The sequence below is a fragment of the Ceratotherium simum genome, chromosome 3 (assembly GCF_057802395.1).
Source record: "Ceratotherium simum simum isolate JZ-2026a chromosome 3, ASM5780239v1, whole genome shotgun sequence".
Classification (NCBI taxonomy): domain Eukaryota; kingdom Metazoa; phylum Chordata; class Mammalia; order Perissodactyla; family Rhinocerotidae; genus Ceratotherium; species Ceratotherium simum.
In genome coordinates, this window is record NC_141902.1 from 82198438 (window position 1) to 82223524 (window position 25087).

The following is a 25087-nucleotide window of genomic DNA, read 5'->3' on the forward strand; positions in this document are numbered from 1 at the left end:
AGGTGATGACTGGAGCCGTGTCATAAAGCAAACATCCCTCAGTCATTAGTTACTCATTCAGGAGCCAGCAGTGTGTCCCTGGATTTGGCCCTTTGAGGCATCCACATGTTTGGTGCCCCTTGAAGCCCTAGAGGCTCTCCTGCCCCAGGGCTCCCAGGGAAGAGCCCCTCCAGCGACATCTGGGCTTCCTTTGCGCACCTTGCTCACTTCCTCTTCCCTTCCTTTCCCATTCCCCTCACTTCTCCATGGGGACTCCAGTTGTTCCCCCGGGGATGCCAGCCAGTTCCCCTTCCCCAGCACTGGGGAGCTGGGCAGGCCTGAGCTTAAATCTGGGTTCTGCCACTAACAGAGAGACTTGGGGCAAGTGCCTCAAGTTCTGGGAGCCTCAATTTCTTCACCTCTGAAATGGAGGTGATAGTATAACAGACCCATGAGATGGTGGGAAGGACTCAATGCAAGAAAGCACCAAGCACATGCCTGGCGTGGGGCAGGTCCTCAGTAAATGTTAGTTCCTGTGGTCATCAGCATCCTGCGTCCCATCCCACTTCTGGCACGAGGCAGGTTCATGCTACTTTCCTCCCTGCCTCACATCACAGTGCAGAGCTGTTTTTGTGCCACTTGCCATTTAAAGCCCAAATCAGCAAGGACTATATTTGCTGTTTAACCATGTGCCATATTTATAATATTTTCTTTGTACTTGTGGTTTTTCTTCCTAAAATCTGAGATTTTTCTTTTGTGTTAAGGAAGAAATAGTTTGTGTTCTTTTTCTGGGATTTCTTTTTTTCATTTTTGTGCAAGTAAAAGCAGATCCTCTAATTTGCATGTCACTGGATTAATTCAGAGATAAGATTTTACCACTTCATTTTTATTCTTCACTAGGGTTCAGAAGTGTTTTTCCAATACCCAGTGTCTCACGGATTACAAACATAATTTTACCAGAGGCAATTTGATGGCCCTTTGCATAGTATAAGTAAATTATGTTGGTTAACGTCCAAGGAACTTTGTTCTCTCTGTCTGCTTTGTAACCTTACCTCTTTGTGGCAGAGTTAGAGACATGAATGAGCATTTTAAAGAAGAGAGCAGCCCTTTCTCCTGGGAAGGAGAACAGAAGAGTCCCTGTAAGAAAAGTTTGCATGATGGAGTGGAAAATCAAAATCTGACAAAGAAGCAATAATTTAGGATTATAAAGCAAGCCTGCCATCAAACATAATTATGTGACATCTTCTAGAGACTTGGAAAATGGAAGATATTTTCAAAAACGAGTGGGAGTATTATGTTGAAAAACATTATTGAGTAATAGCTTCAGGGGCCTAGTAAATAGCATCTCTTAGGCATCTTACTGTGTACTTTTTTCATCGTGAATTGGTACTCTTAATATTTTTCCCCTTATTAGACGGTGAGACTGTTTTCTTTCCTCTGGCAGTGGGGCAGTGCTACCAAGTAAATAAGAGTCAACAAACTCCTGTTTATTTCTTCAGACTTTAACACCACATATAAATGACCTTTGCTCTACACAGAACATATTTTCTTCATAAACTGTGGGACTTGATAATTTGTAAACTGCCTCTCGTTTTAAATGCAATAAGGGAATTAACTTTTTAAAAGAATCAAATTATAAATGGATTTAAAAGCAGAGATTTCTTGGTATTTGCTTGTCATGTGACTCATCAATCATCCCCTACTGTTTCTGCCTTATAAAATCGCAGACATCTGGCCTCCTTAAAGTGTGTTTCCCCCTTGCACGTGGGTACAGGGTCTTCCTCCAGCAGTGATGGTATGTCTCTGTGTTTCCTCTGAGAGCTGCTCACACAGCATAACTCTCGTACCTTCTCTCCACCTTACAGATTTTGGCATGACGAGAGATATCTACGAGACAGACTATTACCGGAAAGGAGGGAAGGGGCTGCTGCCTGTGCGCTGGATGTCTCCCGAGTCCCTCAAGGATGGAGTCTTCACCACTCACTCTGACGTCTGGTATGAAAGGCTTTTCCTGTAACATGAGCCCAGAGCCCTCCAGGCTCCACCAGTCCCACTGGCTCAGTGTTGAGGGCTTTGTTTTTCTTCTGTTTTCTATTCCTTTGTTACCCCATTTCCAGCTTTGGCCAAGTGTTATGTGGGCCACACTCCATCATCACTGAAATGTTCCTGTTGTCTGTGGGCTAGCTAAGGACAGAGGGCATTTGTGGGATCTAAAGAATTTGCAGGACTGACACTTTTTTCGATCATTAGCTACTCACTAAGTGGCTAGCAGCCCTTGAGACAGAATACCAGGAGTCAGGACATGCCAGAAAACTTCACCTCTCTCTGCTTCTCCCGCTACCTGCCTTCTCTCTTTTTATCTTTCTCAATAAGTAGATATGATGCGTGTGTGTGTGTGTGTGTGTGTGTGTGTGTGTGTGTGTGTGGCTGCCTCACCTAATTAAACCTTCAGATTGCAGACACTGCTTTATTTAGGCCCAAAGCTTATGGGTCTTGATGTGTTTTCCTGTTGGTCCCATCTACTCTGTCCTCTTCAATGGACACCCATTGTTATTGACCCAGGGATGGTATGGAGAGCAAAATGTCTCCCTTAATAATAAAAGTGTCTTGGAGGCAGAAAGCTTATCAGCTAGGGAGTGCAGAGGATTCTCAATAGTATTGTTTATTGCAATTCCTCAGCAACATCGTGGAGAGGCAGTCAGGTTCTGAAATACAACTGAGGTTCTTGGCAAGCTAAGGTCCTGGCACATCTATCTTCTAGAACATCAACTAGTTTCTTGGCTGCCCTCTTGGGAGATCCCATTGCTGATGTTACAGAAATGGTAGTTGTTTACTCCAACTGTCTGGATGACCACATAGAGGAGCTATTTAAATAGTGACTGACATCATTTTTTTTAACCTCCTGAACCTTTCACAGTTCAAGGGCCTTGGATCTTATTTTGAAGACAGGTGCAAATTGGAAATAGCATTTGAATATGACCCAGCAAAGCGTGATTGCTTCTTGAGCTCAAGTACAGGATCTGTTTTGCAATCACCCTGTCCAAGATGGTTATCTCTTTACTGTCAAATCAAAGTGCTTGACACCATTTTTAGACACAGAGATGATGGGGAGAGAACAGGCCTGGGTCCATGCGTGCATCTGTTTATTCTAGGCTCCATGCCTCCAAAAGCTTTGAGGTCAGCTTGCAGTACAATAAAATAGAAAACCACGAGAGCCAGGGAAAACAGAGGCAGAGTAGGAAAATAAAACAAGAGTTGTTAATAACTCACAGGCTAATTTTACCCAAATTCTGGTTAGCAACTATTGCGACAAGCAACAACAAAGGGATACAGGGTGTTCAGTGCCAATTTCCTCCCACTTGACTACACAGACATTATGAACCAACGAGAAAAAATAGATATAAACAAGAGTAGGCATTTGGTGTTCATTCCATTCAATGTTCAGGCACTGACAGTGCTTTAGATTTTTTTTTTTTTAAACAACCTTTGAGGATAACACAGGTGGGGCTGGCCAGGATGTTGGAGAATACAGGTTTCTCAGCCGTCCAGGCTCTAAACTGAAGCTGTCCCTCTCACAGGAATGGAAATGATTTTAGATTGTATTGAATAGCATAAAACAATCATTCCTAAATAGTTAAAATCTAGAAAGAAATGCAAAGACTTTAGTTTGACTTTGTAGAAGATACCCCAGAATCTTAGGATGGGAAGGTGTCTCTGAGGTCAGGTCCAGGCCCTGAAGCCATCCCATCCACAGTGTCTCTGACAGCTGGTTGTTGAGCTTCTGTTTCCAGAGACTGCTTATTCCTCCCTCACAAGGACAGGCTATCCTGATTCTTAAGACATCCTTATTCTTTGCAGGTCCTTCTCATGTTAAGTCAGCCTCTCAGTGACACCCCATTGGCCCTTCTCTCTGTAGCAGGATCGCACACCCTGCTCTGTTTTTGATAAGGCAGGCCTTGGAGTCACCAGGAAGTGGTCTCTTTTGTCTAGTTGGAACATCTCCAGATTTTCTGCTGTCCTTCAAGACTTTATTCCCAGACCCTTGGGCACTGTGCTTGCTCCTTCTACAGCTCCCTTGTAGCTCTGTGTCCCAACAAATGGCTCTTGTTTGGGTTATAAGACACAAGTGTGCCCTCCAGGCATGGAGGACCCCAGGACTGAGAGGTGGGACCCATAGCTTAAAGATGTGTTCCCTTCCTGGGCAGTCAGGATCGCCCTACAGCAGTCTTCATTTTTTGACTAAGAAGCTTTCCAAATGGCCACAAATATCTAGGACTGGTTGCACCCTCTTAGAGTTATTGCTTCTTTAGTGGCTAATTAATATCAGTGGGAAATCTGGATATCTCTGTTGGTTTCGATTTGCTGTGGGTGGGACACTGACATGATCCCGTCCTGGTGGGGAGAAGTGTAATTACTGAATGCTGATTGCTGACCCCAGCCAGCACTGGCATTGAGGTGGGACTTACACCAAGTTGTCCCTTACTCGAGGAAAACAAGCCCAATGCTGATAATTAGAAAAGACTTCACACAAAGGCATTTGTCTAATGTTTAAAGATGAAATCTGTCCACAAAATTCAAGCCTTCGATTTGTATGAAGGCATTAATACCAATGCCACACAGTAAAATACCTGCTGTGAAAAACACATGGGTGTTGCATATTTCTCAGTGCCTCTGACTCAAACCATGGGCCTTCTCTGGGCTTTGGTTGTTCCATCTTTGAGGTGAGGTCTGTTTAAGGATGTCTGCATTCCCTGTAGCTCTGCAGTATCTTGTAGTTTAAATGACTCCTGGGATAGCTAGTGATCCAGGGAGGCATGTTGGGGTTTGGTAGAGATGGTTTAGCCTCCATACTTTGGGGCAGAAAAACAGTTGGACTTAGCTGGTCACATTGAGCTGTGACAGACAGCCAGACTCCAACGCTATGTGGCCCTCAGTGACAGACCACACTGACATTACACAAGAGTCGTTCTGGGGAAGGTGTTTATAGAGAGCTGGGTCTATTACCTGCTGCGTTATCTCGGGTGTGTGATCGTGAAGACACACGTGTGTGCATGGCCCAGGCATAGGGTTCAGTGTGTGCAAGAACAGGGTGACTAGAGACACAGTCTCTGTCCTCAAGGGATGAGGTCTTGTGGAGAAGAAGTGACCCTGACAGGGTGGAATCATGGAAGCCTTCCCAGAAGACAGGGAGTCGTGGGGGCACCCTAATGTGTGGAATGTCATCAGTGGAGCAGTGAGGAAGCGGATTCCTGGCAGTGCAAATGCTGGGGAAGCCATGGCGGAGGGAAGCGCCTGCTGCATATGGAGGTTGGTGGGACTTCCTTGAGGGAGTTAGGTTGAAGAGAATCAAATGAGGCTGCAAATATTGTGTTAGGGGTTTAGGACTAATTCTGCAGGCTCTGCAAAGACTTTCAAGCCTTCTGAACAGGAGAATGACCTAGAGCTGTGTTTTAAGAAGTTCATGTGAGCTAGAGGGTCAAGCTGCATTGAGTAAGGTGTTGGTGCCAAAAAGGAGGAGTGCCGTAGGCCAAGCGAGGAGGACAGTCTGCCCTGAGGAAGTGCTGGGGTGACAAAAGGAGGGGACCAGACCTTTGGACAAATGTAAGCCTGACTTGGCAAGCTGTGGTGTCACTCTGAGGAGACCGAGAGAAGAACGACCTTAGGTTGACTGCTCAGGTGGGATGGGGCATCAACTGCAGTGAGGCCCGAGGAAAAACACGGTGGTAAGACAGTTCAGTTTGAGACACGTTAAGTTTGTGGATAGCCAAGTAAGTGGGAGCTTGAAATAGAGCAGTCAGGGCTGAAAGGGTCAGTGTGGGAGCCATCCAGTGAGAATTGGCTGTTTGACACAGCCCGGGAAAGCTTGGGGGCAAGAGAAGTGGACCTGGGAGGGAACCGCATTTTTAGATTATTTCTCAGGCCAGGCATGCAGTCAGTAAAAATAGCATGCTTGTCATTTCTTGTACTGTACCGCATTTCAGATGTGAAGGTTGGGAGCTGCAGCCTCCAAGGCATGCTACTTATGTGACCAGGCCAATTTCAGGATGCAGAGATCCACCATGAAGCTGACGAAGAAGCCCACTGCCCTCTGGCCAGGCCTTTGAACGCCACGCTTTGGCCTCTGGGTTTTTGGCTTTTCTAGGTCTCTTGTGCAATATAAAGACTATTTTTTGGTCGCTGGAAGTTAAAAAGGGCCTTGGGTGGGTCAGTCCTCTGATTGCTAAGATTCTATTTATGTTTAACATCTACTCTTAGTATCAATTTGTACAAAACCCTTTTGTGCATGGAAAATAGCTGAAGCAGCAAATAAAACATTCTGATACGGAGTCAGAGGCCCTCCTGCCTTGGGCTCCAGGCCAGGACCCCAAGAGCTCTCGGTGGGAAGGGCCCTGCTCCAGGATTTTTGGTGGGCTTCACCAGCACCCCTGGCCTCAGTGGGAAGCCCCTCGGGCTGCTTGCTGCTGAGCAGCGGCTTCATTCCACGGAAATGGGCAGACACCAACGGAATGTAAAGGCAGATAGAAGGCGGGGAATTTGTAAAAGACAGCAATGTGGGGGCCGGCCCCGTGGCTTTAAGGGCGCGCGCACCTCTACTGGCAGCCGGGTTCGGATCCTGGGCGCGCACCGACACACCGCGTCTCTGGCCATGCTGAGGCCGCATCCCACATGCAGCAGAAGGATGTGCAACTATGACATACAACTATCTACTGGGTCTTTGGGGAAGAAAAAAAAAAGGAGGAGGATCGGCAATAGATGTTAGCTCAGAGCAGGTCTTCCTCAGCAAAAAAAAGGAGGATTAGCATGGATGTTAGCTAAGGGCTGATCTTCCTCACAAAAAAAAAAGACAGCAATGTGTGCTGGGAAGCCACCTTTATTTTGCAGATTACAGCATTGCCTTTTTAACCTTTATCTGTCTGAAATTTCTGTGTATGTGTATGATCTATTTTAATTTGTTTTCCAGTAATTGGATCTTCTAAAACGACAGGCAAAACTGCATGTGTGGCGGAATAGCTCACTGCTCCGCCTGCTGACTTATCCCTCCACCCACCCCCTTTCCCTCAGCTAAACTCTGTGCTTGAGGATTCTTCCTAGTCCATGACGCCCCCAGCCGGGGCCGCCGTCCTCAATGCCCCTACCTGTGAGACTGAGCCCTTCCCCAGCCGGTGGCTCCCCAGCTCCCTGGGGGCGGGCTGCTCTTCTCCCTGGCCCCACTGGACCTGTAAGATCCCTGACGAGCCTTTAGACACTCCCAGGTGCAGGCCCCAGCCCCAGACCAGTGAAATCAGAACTGCTCTCCGGGGCCCAGGCGTCAGGATGTTTTTAAAAACCCGCTAGGAGATTCCACTCTGCAGCCAGTGTTGAGAGCCACTTTGGTAGAAGTTTCCAAAACTGGGGAGCTTGTTGAACAGCTTGTTTGTCCCAGGCCACATTCGAGGCCACTAAATCACTGCTGTGGCAGGGCCTGGGGATCTGCATTTTATTATTCTTGGGATAAAGCATGTTTGGGAGACACTGCCCTGCCAAGTGAATGGCTGGAGCTGGGCCCTGAACTCAGCTTGCCCGGGGTTCAAATCAGAGACTGGTGCCTCCTAGCCGTTCAAGGTACCCTGAAAACTCCCTCCACATGAGCTTCCTCCCCTGGGCCACCAAGGCTGCATTTACTGAGGATGGATATTCCACACTTAGCCCAGTGTCTGGCACACTGTCTGACACGCTCTCAGTTGCACAATGAGGGCAGTTTTTCAGGGCCCGGGAGGAGAAATGCCGGAAAGGAGAGGGCAGCATGGTTCTGTCTGTCCTTTCCAAGCGCCTCACATTTCTTTTCTCACTGTAGGTCCTTTGGGGTCGTCCTCTGGGAGATTGCCACGCTGGCCGAGCAGCCGTACCAGGGCTTGTCCAACGAGCAAGTCCTTCGCTTCGTCATGGAGGGTGGCCTTCTAGACAAGCCGGACAACTGCCCTGACATGTTGTACGTACTTCCTGGGCCCCCGCAGCTCTCCCTGCAATTTCCCGTCTCAATAACTCCTTTCCTGGGTCACATAAGATTAGTCGTTCTGAGAGCCAGCCTCTCTGGCCCGGTGGGTACCGTGATAATCAGGAGCCATTTAGAAGAGGTTTCTCCTGACAGAAGGAACCTGTGCCTTTGTGCAAGTACCTTAATTCCATCTCATCTTCCTTAATCCTTTAGTTCTGATTTGCAGTTGGCGCTATGGTTTCTCAGGCCAAATCTCTCTGTGAAATATTTGACCAAAACACTCCTTCCTTGCCTTCTCCATGCAAAGTTTTAAAAAAAAAGGCGACAACATGACACTGATTACTCTTAAGCCAAATTCCCGAGCCTTTCCGCAGCCTTTGGCAGGCCTGAGAGAGCAGCTGGTGGACACAAAGCTTTATGGTCAGGACTCCTTCATGCACTGTGCAGGGGAAACCGCAGACCTCTTCCCACCGGCAGTTCTAGCATACTGCCACCACAGTGGTGTCCCCCAGGATTCTTCTCTGTAATTCATAAACCATGTAAGTGACATGCTCTCTGGAGCTTTGTCCAGTGACCCGTGTGGACTTGGAACATGGTTCAGCTGACCTCCCTGCAGACACACCCCTGGGCACACACAGCTTTGGGCGCTGGCAAGTTTGTCTCCTCACACCACTTCTTTTCAAAGAAAACCATACAGCTTTGAGTTCCTAAGATTTGTCAGATAATGGGGAAGTGTCCGTGATGCCTCCTGGGCCTCACTGCTCAGCATTCTTAGGAGAAGCCCCCTCCGTTGGTGGAAATTGGAGCTGTTGAAGGTCTGAGGCCCTCATCTTTCCTGGAAGAAGTCAGAGGAGAGTGTGAAGGTACTATGTGGTTAGGTTGTCAGGTGAAGGACAGGTACAGGTGAGAATTGGTGGGCTTGCTGTCGACATGCACATTAAGGCAGGGCTCAGAGATTCTTCTAGATCCCACTAGGTAGAAGGTAGGCTACCACTGGTACCTCAAGACCAATTCAGGAATTTTCCAGAAGTGCTTTTCACGACAAGTTCAGCTTCACATCAGAAAGGATCCCAGAGGAATTGTTGGGCTGTCTCTGTGTCTATGTGGAAGACTCCCAGATCTGCCACCCACCCATGCACCAAGCCTCGAGTGAGCACTGACTCAGGCTGGGCCCCATAGTGGTGGGATGATTTACGGATATGGGTCAGACACCGTGACAAGTGGGTACCAGGGAAGTTGGTCCCAACAGCCATGAAAACTTTGCTCATTTGGCCTCTCACAGTTTTTTCCATGGGTCAGGAATCCAGACACAGGTGTGCTAGCTCCTCTGCTCAGTCTCACGAGGCTGAAATCAAGATGCCAGCGGGGCTGCAATTATCTGAGGCTCATGGACCCCCCTCTTCCAGGCTCTTTCAGGTTGTTGGCAGGATTCAGCCCCTTATGGCTGTAGGACTGGGGTCCTTTGTTCTTGCTGGCTATCAGCCAGGGATGGCTAGAGGCTGAGGCCACTCCCAGTCCTTGCCACATTCCCCCCTCCATAGACCTTCTCACAACAGAGCACTTTATTTCTTCAATGCCAGCAAGAGAATCTCTCTGCTGCTTTCACCTTTTTTTACCTGATTAAGTCACACCTCCCAGGATAATCCCCCTTTTGATTAACTCAAAAGTCGACTGATTAGAAAGCTAAATAAAGGAGTGAAATCCCATCATATTCATGAGTCCCACCCACACTCAGGTGAAGGGATTATACAGGGTGTTTACACCAAGGGCAGGAATCTTGGGGACCATCTTAGAATCTGACTACCACAGCCTGGGAAGCATAAACCACTGTCCTATCAACAAACCAAGGTTTTGTTTTTTTCTAAAGCACTTTGAGTGTTGCTACCAAGACTGAATCCGTAAGCTCCATGTAGAGGTGGTGGGCCTTCCTCTGCCTCTGACTGTGCTGCTGAAGGGCCCATGGGTTCTGGGGGACTTGGTGCAGCACCCCTGTGCTTCAAGAGTCCATTAGCTGGGCTTTATACTCTTTATACTGCTGCTCCTGAATGTTTGTTCAGCCAAAACCTGTTCTATCCCATGGACAGCTTGCATGGAATTAAGAAAGAGGGCCAGAGACTGCCATAGAGTAGGCAACGTCCTTGTGTCAGCGTGTGTGTGTGTGTGCTGGGGGTGAGGGGACTCATTGATCACCTGAGCATAGGCCTGGACTAGGAAACCTGCACGTGTCCACTGACAGAAGGCTCTACTTCTCAGAGGGCAATGCATATGGGAGGCACTGGGTTTCCTGGATCCCTCATTGAGAAACTTCCCAATACAACCTCTTTAGACTTCAGGACCCAAAATTGGAAGAGACTCAAAAGGCCACTTAGTGCTTTTTCTTGCCCAACATGGAAATTCTTCCTCTTCCCACCGGTATTAGTTTTTGTTTTTTTTTTTTCCATTATTGCAGTATAACATTACCCAAACCTAATAGTTTAAAACAACAATAAGCATTTATTATCTCTCAGAGTTTCTGAAGGGTCAGGAATCCAGGAGCAGCTTAGCTGGATGACTCTGGCTCTGGGTCTGAGGTTGCAGTCTAGCTGGCAGCCAGGGCTGCAGTCTTCTGAAGGCTTGACTTGGGGCTAGGATCCACTTCCAAGGTGGAGCACTCACGTCGCAGAGCGCCATGTGAGGCCTTAGTTTCTCCATGACACTGCTTGAGTGTCCTCATCCCATGCAGCTGACTTCTCCTAGAGAAGGGCTCAGCAAACTTTTTCTCTAAAAAGACAGATAGTAAATATTTTCAGCTCCGTGGGCCCATACGATCGCAATTGCAGCTACTCAGCTCTGCTGTTGCAGTGTGAAGGCAGCCATAGACATCACATGAATGAGCATGGCTGTGCTCCAATAAAACTTTATTTTTCAACACTGAAATTTGAATTTCACGTAATTTTCATGTTGTCACAAAATATTATTTCGATTTTTTTTTCAACGATTTATAAATATAAAAACCATCCTTAGCTCATAGCCTTACAAAATCAGAGAGCAGGCCAGGTTTGGCCCACAAGCCCATAGCTTGCCTGCACTGCCCAGGAGCAAATGATCCCGCAGTGGAGTAGAAGCCTAGCCTAGATGGAGCCTTGGAAGTCCACAGTTTCCACCATCTCCTATGAGTTACACGGGCAGCCCTATTTGATGTGGGAGGAGATTACGTGGGCTGTGAATACCAGGTGAGGCCCCCTGGGGTCTTGGAGGCTGGCTGCCACACCCCGATGACTCCCACTTTCCTTCCACTTTGAACAGTGTGGTCACTGTATTCTTGTCAGCCTATTATAAGAAAAATCTTCCTTCAGAGCAAAAATATAAGTAATGGAGTCTGAGGAGTGATGCCCACTGAATTTGCATAAGAGTGTGTGGTGCCAGAAGAGAGGCTAATACTAGAATCGGTGTTGTCTTAGCAAGCTTAGCAACAGTCCGAGAAAACAGGTGTGAGTTTTGTTCGTGTAGTTTGGGGGTAGTGGGAGGAGAGGTATTGTTTCTGAGTTTTCTCTTCAACTCAGGCAAACGTTTGTCTCTGAGAAACTTATGGGATTCTTAAAGTTGATCCACCTCCAGGTGACTGGAGTTTTAATATTAATTTAATATGCCTGGGAAGCAGCCCACCTGCCATGGGAAAGGCAGTGTACTTCCTGTTCCCAGCATAGAGTGACAAGGAAACTTACATGGAAAGGTTACTCTTGGATATTAAATGTTTAATTCAGGTGGCATTTCTGCTTTGCCATCCAGAACCCCCTTGGCAAATTGTTCTCTGTTCTCAGAAAGAACAAAATGAAAGGAGGCAAGTTGGTTTCATAGGGAGTGTCTGTGTTGTCCTTGTGGATTTACTGATGAACAGCTTAGGTAAGAAGAAGGGTTCTGGAAGAGGCGTTCTTATGTTACAGGAGATGAAAGAATGGACTCTTGTTTCTCCCAGAGGAGGAGAAAGTCACTGAGCCCTTGAGAGTTGCCTGAAAGCGCTGCTGGGCCTCCGTGTGGGAGAGAAACCACTTCGGTTGTGTTGTTCCAGAGGTCTGAATGGGCACCCACAGGGTCACGTCTGGGTGGGGCGTGCAGGGCTGCTGGGGGACTTCAACTCAGCATCAGGAAGACACTTCAGCTATTTGGCGATGCCTGCAAGCAGGTGAGCAGGCTCCTCCGAAGCAGCCAGTAATCCCCATCCTCTCAGTAGCACGGAGTGCTCAGCCATAGAGGAAAAGCTACATGGTCCAAGCACAGAGTGTCCGGGCTTGTGCATCTCAACATCGAGACTCAGTCTGAATTAATTTGGCAAGTGGCATGAGATCAGATTTGGCTTGTGGTTTGCTGGTGGATGTGTACTTTAAATAGACGACAAAGCCCCTTCTTCACCTTCTCTTACACTTGGGTCTCCATACTTACACCACAAATGTCCTTGAGCCCCTCTGGGTGCTTGCTGACTGCTGATGTCCCAGAGACGGGGCTGTAAGGAGTGGTCCCAGCTTTCACGAAGTCTGTTGACTGGAAGGACTGAATTCTAATGCTGCAGGAGAAGCGCTAGAGCACAGATGTCCACTGAGCCATAAATCTCGGGCCAAGAAGCCATATTCTCTGCAGGTAACACTTGCACATCACGTGTGAGGACCCTTGCCAGGGAAGTCTTCAGTGTGCAGCGTTCAGGAGAGAATTTGAACTTTTTAGCCCAGAGAGTCATCAATTCATAGATGGGTCTAAAACTCAGTAGACTCTGGTTGCTTTTGCAGTTTTACATGGTTTTTCCTGTTGCTGACTAAACCCCCACATGGCTGGGAATCCTGTGCTGGTTTTGTGGGAACCGAGTGCTTGAGGAGGATCCAGACAGTCAGGAATGGCCACTCCTGCCCAGTTAGCCTTGCAATGGGCTTTCCTGTGGTGCACAGGCCCTGTGTCTGAGCTCTGCCCGAGGTCAGAGTAGCCTGGGTGAGGGGTCAGTCAGGCCCCACTGTCCCACCGCCATCCTGGCTGAGAAGTGGTTCAGAGACAATCCTGGGTGTTCAGGGCTGCTGGGAGGACGTGGGGGAGGGCCGCACTGAGCCCTGCAGGTCCTCTCTGGAATCCAGTCTCTTTGTTGTGACCCTCATCCCTTGGACTGAGGCTGTGCTCATGCTCGGGTGCTGGGCTGCGTGCGCATCTTGGCGTGTGATCACAACCTGCCTGCACACAGCAGGCCGAGGTGGGGAGGAGTAGGGAGGTGCCATAGTGTGCAGCATGGAGTGGACAGTACAGTTGGCCCTCTTTCCTCACACCCCCGACCATCACCAGCCTCTAGGTCACACATGTCTGTTAGGCTGCTTCACAGCAGCGCAGCAGCTCCATGTGCTCTTACTCCAGGTGAAGGCTGTGTGCATGCACCCCACCACAGTGTTGGATTGGGGGGGTACTCAGTCAAGGACTGCTCCAGGTCACCAGAGCTGACTAGTTGTAAAAAATGTGCTTTATAAAGAGGAGTTTTATCAGCTCATAAATCCTTCTAGAGTCTACTGGAAAGTTTTCTTGTGGACATAGTGTAAACAAGGTCTTGAATCCCACAGAGTAGAAAAGACTTCCTTTTATGGGCAGCACTGGAAGGGCTGTGACTTTGGAATGGTTTAAAAGCAGTGTCACGTGGCTTGTTTGTGCTGATGTCACTGGCATCACTCCCCTGCTGGTGGCACCTCCTCAGCCCCGGGCCACAGGGCACAGAGCCAGGACACGTCACATGTTCTTGGCCCTGGCTGCGCTTCTATTCAGGGATAATTCAGTCAGCCAGAGAGGGAATCGCAGCTGAGCCATAGAGAGGGATTTCATGTAGTTATGGCCCTTTTTTGTTTACTCTTTTTGGGGGGTCCTTTTTCATAGGAAGTGATGGGGGGTATAGGAAGGAGGCTTGTTTGCCATCTGATCCAAGGAGGAGCTGCCAGTTTATCACTGCAAACCACCTACAACACCTGTGACTGTCGGGGGACAACCAGGGGAGGGAAGGTCTACTGGCGGGACCATGGTTTCTCTCGTTTAGGTTGAGAGAAAATTCCTTTTTCGGAGGTAGGTGGCCTTCAAAGTGCTGCCATACTGCTTCACAGAGCACTCCATCCCAGCTGCACCCTCACTAGTTTGCGGACCTCAGACAAATTGTTTAATCTCTTGGTATTTCTGCTTCCTCATCTACAAAATGGGGATATGTATAACACCCCTACCTCCCAGACTCGTGGGGAGTAGAGCAGTTCACACACTAACCCCTACTGCCTGATGCCCAGCGTGTACCACCGAGAGCGCCCACGGACCGTCAGCCCTGCATGTGGTTATTGCTGTGGCCTAGACAGAGGTGGTTTTGTTGGGAAGGGAAAAAACTAGTCAGTCTTCGTGTTTTGTCTAATTCTTTTTCCGCTAGAACAGGAGTGGCAAACTTTTCTGTCAGGGGCCACACAGTAAATATTTTGGGCTTGTAGTCCAAAAGGTCTCTGTTCCAACTACTCCACTCGCAGTTGTAGCCTGAAAGCAGCCACCATCTGTAAACAAATGGGCGTGGCTCTGCGCCAATAAAACTTGATTTACAGAAACAGGCAGCAGAACAGACAGCAAGCAAGCCTCTCTCCCATTCCCACCCTCCCTCAAGGCCACATCCACTTCCATCTGACTTGACCAGACATCTTTTCCCCATTTCTTTCAAGGTAGCTGGACAGTTGGCATAGGAGCTTTCTCTTTGCTGGCCAGTTTCCATGCCCCACAGGCGTCTACCCCTAGAACTTGCCCTGGGGCCAGATATAAGCAGATGGTCTGTGGGTCAAGTGGTCAGCCTGACAGAAGGCTGGAAGCCAATTTGGGGTGCTTTGAGCTTCCTAGATACGGGGAGTTCCATTGGGCCATTTTTATTGAAAAGCATCTCTTTCGCTAGAAGTTTTAAAACAGAGAATAGAATTTTCCAGCAAGAACAGAAGTAGAAGGAAGGCACTTTGGTTTCAAGTTCATGTGAGAAAGGGCCACTGGCCGATCCCTTCTTGGAACCGTGGCCGCCTCTGTGCTCTGTGGCTGGCCTGGGTGTTGGCTCATTCACCCTCCTTTTTGCTTCAAAGGTCAACTTAGCTAGATCTCTCTACATTCTGGGTTAATAAGAAGCATCGCCTCCTCCCGCAGCCGTTCTGAACCCTTGACAAAGCCTAGGCCTTTCCTGGGTTGGGACAGCTGGCTGCACCAGCAACACCATTCCTCCTTTCTTCTTCCGTGTGTGGTCTCCTGCTCTCTGCGGGGGCTCAGTCCCATTGCCAGGAAGACTCCTGGTGGCCCACGGGACTCTGAGGGCCTCATAGAAGTTTGCAGCCCAAGAGCCATCGGGGCCCAGCTGGTGAGACCCAGGCGCAGCACGGGCTCCACACTGTGTTCTCTGCCTGTCCCCTGCTTGTGCAGAGCCTCTTGCACAGGGCTCTCCCTCACCGGCTTGTTGGGATCTGGCTTCAGGTCTTCACTGGGACTCTTGTTCAGTTCAGCACAGCCTGCATCAGAGGCCGGGCTCTGCCATCGCGGGGGCACGCAGCAAGCAGCCTTCACCCCAGCGCTAGACGGAGCCGGCGGACTGGGAATGGGCACTCCTCCTGTCTGGCAACCGTGCTGCCTCACACTGCCTATTCCTCAAGTCCTCTGCCAGTGGTCCCCTGCCACCAAGGGGAAGCTTAGAAATAACATAGGTGGAGTTAAAGGAGAGATCACTGTCGGGAAAGCTGTGATCACTCCTCACCCTTATTAGTTGAGAAAGTGGAGGTTTCCTGCATTCTAATTCTGGAAATAATGTTTAATCAGTGGCTGCAAGAGATGCTTCAGATAGAAAGCTGGGTTTGTTGTTGTTTTTTTAGCTCCCTGTGATAACAGGCTCTGTGTGAGTGTAGATTTGTCCTGAGGAAATGAGAGTTTGGGTTTTGCCCTGTGGAGGGTCTCGGGTCCTGGGTTCTGGGTGAAGTGAATCCAGTGGTAGAACGTTAAGTCAGGAGAAGCTGAAGGCTGCTTGGGCTATCAAGATGGAAAGCCAGAGCCTCAGAGAAGCAGCAGAACTGTTTTCAGTGCTCTCACTGTTTGCACAGTAGGTGGGGAAACCACAGCAAGTGGCCCCTGGAGACTGCTTGGCCACGTACACCTTTCCAGGTGGGACCCATCCTCTGTCTGTCTTCACCTCAGGTTTGAGCTGATGCGCATGTGCTGGCAGTACAACCCCAAGATGAGGCCTTCCTTCCTGGAGATCATCAGCAGCATCAAGGATGAGATGGAGTCTGGCTTTCGGGAGGTCTCCTTCTACTACAGTGAGGAGAACAAGCCGCCAGAGCCAGAGGAGCTGGACCTGGAGCCGGAGAACATGGAGAGTGTCCCCCTGGACCCCTCCGCCTCCTCATCCTCCCTGCCGCTGCCAGACAGACACTCAGGACACAAGGCTGAGAATGGCCCAGGCCCTGGCGTGCTGGTTCTCCGAGCCAGCTTCGATGAAAGACAGCCTTACGCGCACATGAACGGGGGACGCAAGAACGAGAGAGCCTTGCCTCTGCCCCAGTCTTCGACCTGCTGATCCTTGGATCCCGAATCCCGTGCAGACAGTAACGTGTGCACGCTCGGCAGCGGGTGGGGGGAGAGAGTTTTAACAATCTATTCACAGCCTCCTGTACCTCAGTGGATCTTCAGAACTGCCATTGCTGCCCACGGGAGACGGCTTCTCTGCAGTAAACACATTTGGGATGTTCCTTTTTTCAATATGCAAGCAGCTTTTTATTTCCCAACCCAAACCCTTAACTGACATGGGCCTTTAAGAACCTTAATGACAACACTTAATAGCAACAGAACACTTGAGAATTGAGTCTCCTCACTCTCTTTCCTTGTCTCTTCTCTCATCTCGCTCTCACCCTTGTCTCTCTCTCTCATGTCTCTTTCTCATTGTCACTCTCTCGCTCTCATACCTTTCTCTTTCCTTCTGCTTCATAATGGAAAAACATCTGCCACCAGCCCAGCCAGGACACCCTTTTTATCACATTGAGGAAATGGTGTCCCTCCCTGTGGCCCCACATTGCCCCTGTATACACCTGCCTGTCACCGTAGGTCTTTATAAAAAACACATTGAGATGGAATTTTTTAACTATATCTTTAACCTTAGGGACGTATGAAATTTAAAAAAGGCCATCATTCATCCAAGGTTGTTACCATTTTAATGCTGCCAAATTCTGCCAAAACCCTGAACTTTCTCCCTCACAACCCCTGCACTTGTTTTCTTGTTTCCAGAGGCATGGGGCGAGCATGGTATCTGGGCCCTCCGTTTAAGAGCCACGCTGGTGATGCACTCCATCTGATCATCCCCTGGTGTTCTTTTCAAGTCTTACATTCACACAGGTCTGATTGCTTCTGACTAGGTTATGGTTTGGGGGAACTGGACAGAATGGGACTTTCTCTCAGTGAAGATGGGGAGAAGCCGAACTGGCTTCCCTGCGCCACCTCCCCACCCCCACCTTCTAGCCCCCAGGAATTTTGGAGAAAATAGGCCCTGTCGAGAGCCTGGAAGACAGGCTCTGAGTAAAGGTCGTCCACGTGCCAGTCTCCTGTCCCTGCCCCAGCTTCCCTCCCGGCCCCCAAGGACACAGATGGGAAGGGGTTTCCAGGGACTCAGCCCAACTGTTTATGCAGGTTTGCAAGGAAAGAAATTCAAACACCACAACAACAGTAAGAAGAAAAGCAGTAAATGGATTCAAGCATTCTAAGCTTTGTTGACATTTTCTCTGTTACTAGGACTTCTTCATGGGTCTTACAGTTCTATGTTAGACCATGAAACATTTGCATACACATCGTCTTTAATGTCACTTTTATAACTTTTTTACGGTTCAGATATTCATCTATACGTCTGTACAGAAAAAAAAAGCTGCTATTTTTTTTGTTCTTTATCTTTGTGGATTTAATCTATGAAAATCTTCAGGTCTACCCTTCTTCCCTCTCTGCTCACTCCAAGAAACTTCTTATGCTTTGTACTAGAGTGCGTGACTTTCTTCCTCTTTTCCCAGTAACTGATACTTATATAACATAATTTGCCATGAACTGTTTGATGCCTTTTTATAAATACATCCTCCCCTCCCCGCTGCCCCACCCCATCAGTTCTGTTCTAACCCATAGGCTCTGTGGGCACGAGGCTGGTAAAGGAAGGAGGCAGAAAGAAGGCCCGGTGCCGCCCCCGGGGCCACAGTCCTGGGGTGCCGCGCACCCCTCTTTTCTCAGCCTGCTCTCACACAGCATTTGAGTCTGTTACAGTGCAAGACATGATACAAACTCAGGTCAGAAAACAAAGGTTAAATATTTCGCACATCCTTGTTCAGTGTTGATAGTCACCATTGTTGAAAAGTCTCACCTTCTCTTTCCCTTGCCTTTGTTTTGGTTGTGACACACATCTATTTTTTTAATTCTTGGGTACAACAGCAGTTTTAACTGCAGACACTAGGCATTTGGATTACTTTTTTTTTTTTATGGATATTTAATCCTTCCATCCCATGAAAAACAGCTGCTGAGTCCAAGGGTGCAGCAGAGTGTGGTCCAGCAGACCCCTCTGTGGCCTTCCGCCACCACCCTCCAGACCGACCTACCTGTCTTTAGAACCTGAAAATCCCCAGGGTCCTCCTTGGCACTGGCGGGGATGGGGCACAGGGGCAGCATCCTCGTGGTGGTGGCAAGCCCACCACCAGGTCTACTGGCCCCAGGACCAGGTCGGGGCAGTATGGGCACCCAAGTGGCCGAGGAGCCGCATGCTCACTCCCAGAGGACCAGAGCCCTGGCGCTGCCGCGCTTTTCCTTGGCCAGGCGTCCAAGCCCTTGGGCCCAGGGGTCTTGTTTTGTTTAGTTTTTAGCACTTCTCACCAGAGTGATGACAGCACAAGAGTTGCTTCTGGGATGGAAATGTTTAAATTCTGAGTAAGAACAAAGCTAAAATATGAGGCTTGCTAGTTGTGACTGGAGATTAAACACAAGAAAGGAAGTTTGTAGTGCTTTTTTGCTTGTCAGTAGTTGGAGTCCCATGAATTTCTCTAGCCTCTGTCCCATAGTTTTTCCCTTTAAAAAAAAATGAAAAAAGAAAAAAGTTAATTAAGAAGGTATTATACGTAGGAGTTTTAATTTATTTTGTGATACCAGTTTCAATCACTGTAGAGAAGCCCCATTATGAATTTAAATACTGAGAAAAGGGTTTTTGTGTGTGTGTGTGTGTGTGTAAGACGGGACAGTTTTTGGTTTTTTGTGTTGTTTTTTCCCCCAACATTTATCTACCTCACTCTTATTTTTTATATGTGTATATATAAAAAAGAATACATCTCACATTTCTCAGCACCTGACAACATGCCGTTGATACTGGGAACCTCATCCACACCACAGGCCGCACACACCACATGACGCAGGGAGAGGCCACGCTGGATTCCAGGTCGGAGCAACACGCACTCACTCTCCGCTCCTTTCAGACAGCCTGCCTTTGAGATGTCTGTTTTGCATTTCTTTTGTTCTTCTCCCACCTTGCTTCCTATGAGGCTGTGAGGTATTAGGATTTCCTCCCGGCTGCCCCTGCCTGCTGTGAGGTGGGGAGTGCACCCAGCACAGCAGGAGGCCGAGGGGCGGCCAGGCTGGTTGTCTCAGAAACAAACTACTTTGTGCAGATTGAGTGACTAACAAATTCCATCACTGGAAGAGCAGTGGTTTCCCGGGTTCTGAGGGCAGGAAGTGCCCGGGGGCAGTCTCGGTTAGAGGCCCACCTGGAAGGGTGCGGTATTAGGTTTGCTCCCTTTGGCCACTCCCCTTGCAGCCCTGGCCCAGGCCTGGCCCGGGCAGGTTCACATCAGCCGGGCAGCAGCGTCAGCTCTTTGAGAGCTCGGTCTGCCAGGCCTTCTGCTCGAGGATGCAGAGGCTCCTGACCCAACAGCCAACCCCACGTAAAATGTACGGAGGACAAAAGTCCCCTTCTCTCTCTCCAGACTGTTCTCCGACTTCACCCTCACCTCCTCCTCCCCCAGGGGAAAACAAAGATGTACCAAACCTTTGGGCTGGAAAGGGCTGGTGGTCGGCACAGAGCCTCTTTCTCGGGTGTCACGCTTCCTGCCAGGGCTGTGCCTCCACCCCACTGTCCTGCTGCTCACAGGGGTGGATGGTGCACTCCCCGATTCCAGCAGCTGCTCTTACAGGCACTGGTGATTTTATCTGGGAAACGTGGTGGGGGTTTTCCCGAAGTGTGGACGGCTCCTTTAAAGTTCCAGTACTGCAGTTAAGCTCAGGAGCATTCTCCCTCCTGCAAGAACACTACTCTCCTTTCCCACGTCCCCTAGGATCTTAAGGTCATTGAGAAATACTGTTTGATCAGGGTTTTCTTCTTCCACACTGTAGGCGACCCCTTGGAATAGTGGCCTCTCCTCTCTTTTGCACATACCTACCGGTTTCCACAACTGGATTTCTACAGATCATTCAGCTGGTTATAGGGTTTTGTTTAAACTGTCCGAGTTGTTGGTGTCATTTTGTTTTTGTTTTATGTAGGTGGTTTTTCTTTAAGTAGAAAGAAAACACTAATAGCATAGTGCCCATCATAACAAATGCTTCAGAAACACTTAAATAAAAGAGAAAATGTTGCTTGTGTGATGGTGCAGTCATTTTACTGGACCAAACCACCCACCTTGACTATACCAAGGCATCTTTCCACAGTTCTAGCCTAATTTTATGCTCATTTCCCACCTCTTGATTTTTCTCTTTTGTATGCTCCAAATAATTTAATCAAGCTGAGTTGTGGCATTTTCCATGCAACCTCCTCCTGACAGCAGCTCACACTGCTTGAAGTGACGTGAACCACTGAGGCACATCATTGAATTGATGTGAGTGTTAAAACATTATCACACACAGCCCTTCCCTGAGGCAGCAGGAGCTGGTGTATTCTGGAGACGTTGTTGAACTGCAGCTGTGTGAGACCCAGACCACCCTAGGTCTCCTTTATGGGATGTCATGATGTTTGACACACAGTTGGAACGAGCTTTCCTCCTTGGAAGATAGATCAAGACGGTGTTCATGGCCAACACTGGCCTCTCCTTCCAGCCTGTTTCTTATGACTCGGAACAACATTTCAATGGTAGGAAAAATAGCTTGGTAAAATAGAAAAGTGGTTATCGTGGAACTACCCAATGGCAAAATATTTGGCGTCAAGTGGTGTGTTTTGGTTGGGATAACAGATTTACAGGCCAAGTATTATGCCAAATTCTAGGCCAGTTTGTTCCACCAAAGCCTCTTTCTCAGCAGCCCACCTCTGTTGGCAGGTGGCTGTACGTGATGCAGGCTGCTGTTGTGGCAACGTCACACTAGCTGATTGGTGAGAAGGCTAGGATGCTTGGTCCAAGGTCCTCAGCTGTCACCGTTGGGTCCTGCCAAGTTGGCCAGACAGTGTCAAAGGCAACTCCTTTCCAAAACGTAGGCACCCTCCAGTTGACAGTAATGCTCCATGGTATGCCTTGGCCCATTCCAGCAATCCCAGTAATGCATTTAAGGTTTGGGGTTTGTTCTTTTGTTAATGTTACTTGTGTGTTTGTCAGCTGTCTTTTCATTTCCTGGGCTAAGCAGCATTGGGAGATATGGACCAGAGATCCACTCTTTAAGAACCAGTGATGAAAGTCAAACTTTCTTACTCCCCTCTGACGTAGTTGGTGGCACGAATGAGAACTTCGAGAGAGGATGTTGTTAGATTAAACCTCTGTTGCCAGAGATGCTGAAGATACAGACCTTGAACAGGCCAGAGGGTTTCATTTTTGACCTCCAGCTTAGATGACTAGGTGGTCATTTAGAGAAAAAACAGACGAACACTCCTTGATGATGGAATGATCAGGCAGTAGGAAACCATTGTAACAGGTTATGACACAACATGAAGAGGAGAATTGCGAGCAGAAGGGTACAGGGCTTAGAAGAAGTGTGGGCCATGTTTTGAACGTGATGGTTTCTGAAGATATCAGACCACATCAAGGCTCAACAGTCATCCATGGGCATTTGGTTTCAACAAATCAAACTAACATCCTACTTTGGAAACTGTTATAGCGGAGTTAAGTCAAATTGTTCAAGAACTCGAACTGCATCACACCCGTCAGTTGTCAGTTCTGGGGCATGACTTTAGGGTTTTGCTTTATTTTGTTTATGCGAGAACATAATGATCACTCATCTGTATGTCCACGTTTGTATGTGTCCACATCTTTCTGGTAAACATTGTTTTAATTAGTCACTCATTAGCGTTTTCAATAGGGCTCTTAAGTCCAGTAGATTACGGGTAGTCAGTTGACGAAGATCTGGTTTACAAGAACTAATTAAATGTTTCATTGCATTTTTGTAAGAACATAGAATAATTTTATAAAATGTAGTTTATAATTGCCGAAAATAATTTAAAGACACTTTTTTTCTCTGTGTGTGCAAATGTGTTTGTGATCCATTTTTTTTAGGACACCTGTTTACTAGCTAGCTTTACAATATGCCAAAAAAAGATTTTTCCCTGACCCAAGCCGTGGTTCACCCTCTTTTCCCCCATGCTTTGTGCCCTAGTTTATAACAAAGGAATGATGATGATTGAAGTAGTTCTGTATCTTCAGTATCTTGGTCTTCCAGAACCCTCTGGTTGCGAAGGGGATCGTCTTTTACTGGTCATTTCCCTTTGGAGTGTAGCTACTTTAACAGACTGAAAGAACCTCATTGGCCAAGGAAACAGCAGAGGTGTTGCAGTCCAGCGGTGCCCGTGGCACTACTGAGCATCTGGTGTGGTTGCTTTGGTTGTTATTGTTATGCAATGCCTAGAGATGGAAGGACTTGATTGTACAGCTAATGTTTTTCACAGTGCTCACAGCATACAGACTTATCACGCAAAAGATGATAATTCTGGTGCACGCAGGCCGTTTGCTTACATGCCTCATATCAGGATTAATGCAAGGAAGAGACCCTACTTATTTTTATTTAAGGCAGAACACCGAAGATAGGTACATTTTTCCAATACAAAACAAGTTCTTTTTAATAAAGACTATACACGTACAAGTTTTTTTGTTTGACTCCATTTCCTCTAGCTCCCAACAAATTATCGTCCATGTTCTACACAACTCCACAAAATTCCCATGGTTGGAAATATCTGGATATTTTGCAGTATATGGGAGAAAGGTCCAGAAACAATTTGTTTTTTGTTTTCAACTTTTCATTCGGATGTTGGGCGTTGCGTAGACACATCCGCAGGTGGAACAGATGCTTGGCAAAAACACCTGTCTGCTTTCTAAGCCAGTGAGGTTGAGGTGAGAGGTTCGCCAGAGTTTGTCTACCTCTGGGACACAAAAAAAAATCAAACCAGAAGGCGCGATGGAATGGATGCATCGCAAATAATGCATTTTCTGAGTTTTCTTGTTTAAAAAAAAGTTTTTTAAAAAAAGTAAAAAAAAAAAAAAAAAAAAAGGTAATAACATGGCCAATTTGTTACATAAAATGACTTTCTGTGTATAAATTATTCCTAAAAAAATTCCTCTGTTTATATAAAAAAATCAGTAGATGAAAAAAATTTCAAAATGTTTTTGTATATTCTGTTGTAAGAATTTATTCCTGTTATTGCGATATACTTTGGATTCTTTACATTATGAGAAAAAAAGAAACTCTGTCTATTTTGAATGGCTGAAGCTAAAGCAACTTTAGTTTCTCTTACTCTGCTTTTTTCTAGTAGTTAAAGTACGACATGGTTTAAGTTAAATAAAAGAATTCTGTATGCATTTTTGGCCTCTGATTTTGTTCCCCCCCTTTCTGGAAGAATCAGCATGCCTCTGAGGCAGGGAAACTGAGCTGCGGGTGGCATTTGTGTTCACACATGTCGTTCAGAGGTGTTCCGTGTGAGGCTCTTTCTTTCTGACAGCTGAACCTTCTCAGCATGCAAATTGCTGGTGAAGACAGGGAAGCTATTCTGTTTCTCACTCCATTAAATCAGCTAGAAGAAAATTTGAATACATAAAATATAGAAACCTGTACTTCATTTCTGACGGATTTGTAGACTTTTCCTCTACCTTCCACTGACTTACTTAAAGTCAGGCCAAGGCAGGTCTGCTCTGAGTGACTCTGGGGCAAACGACTTCAAGTCTTCACGCTTCCATGTCCTTGTCGGTACCTCATGGCTAGTGCACCTCCTCAGAGGGTGCCGGTGAGAACCAAGTAAGTACCCCAGGATGCGGCTCACTGGAGGTGCTCAGAAATGTTCGTTACTTTCTAGCTGGTGATCTCGGCCTGCCCCAGGGACTCTACGATCCAGGCATCATTATCTTTGCCAGGGGAAATGGTTATGGTAGGAAATGTAAATACATGTTCAAAGGAAAGAAGCTGTGTATGTTCTGGAATCAGCCCAGAGATGCTTAGACACATCAGGAGGACAAGCTGATCATTCACTAAACTTTGATCATGGCAAATTATACTCCAGTAACAAAATCAGCCCCTGGATAAAGGGCTAAATGACAAGAGTGGGCAGTAGCAGGAAACCAAAGGCCATGCTTACTGAAGACCTGTGAGTCTCACAAGGATTTGGACCTGAAAACAAAAGGCCTTTCTAAGAGAGGGGCTCTCTCAAGCTTGACGTTACCCCAGGGTTTTTGCTCACCATTGTCACAGTACCTGGCACTCAGGGGACTCACTAGATGACCGACGACTAAAGACTGCTCATTTCCAAGGCTCAGATGGATGTCTGGGCTTCAGGTGGGGTGGACAGAGGCGTGCCATGTTGCTCTCCCGCGTTCCTGGGCAGGTTGACGCTGCACTTCCTGGTGGCCGCAGCATGTTCTACACTTGTCCTCTGCCAGAAGCAGCAGCAATTTCTTCTTAGGATGAAGGTACTGGGTCTTTAGAAATGTCAGAACCTCTCCCCACCGTGCCACCTCTTAAGACCACAAACCCAGCAGGGCTATTCTATATTTACCCTCACAGGTCCTGCTACGAGCCTATACTCAGGAAGGTGTGTATTTTTATAGTGTTCTCTCATCACTGATGGACTTCCATATCCATTCTCTCACTGGATCTTCACAACAACTCTGCAAAGGAAGGATTTTTATTACTCTGTTTTATAGATGAGCAAATACAGAGACATGCTCAAGACCCCCCCAGCTA

General features: G+C 47.7%; 1 protein-coding gene across 1 annotated transcript in view; it reads left to right on the plus strand.

Moving 5' to 3' along the window:
• Positions 1 to 23712, plus strand: part of IGF1R (insulin like growth factor 1 receptor) — a 296679-nt gene extending 272967 nt beyond the window's left edge. Inside the window, exons 19-21 of the mRNA XM_004431906.3 lie at positions 1845 to 1974; positions 7814 to 7948; positions 16133 to 23712. Coding sequence (XP_004431963.1) covers positions 1845 to 1974; positions 7814 to 7948; positions 16133 to 16514 — 647 coding nt within the window. The 3' untranslated portion in view covers positions 16515 to 23712. The remainder of the gene's footprint in view (positions 1 to 1844; positions 1975 to 7813; positions 7949 to 16132) is intronic.
• The last annotated feature ends 1375 nt before the right edge of the window (positions 23713 to 25087 follow it).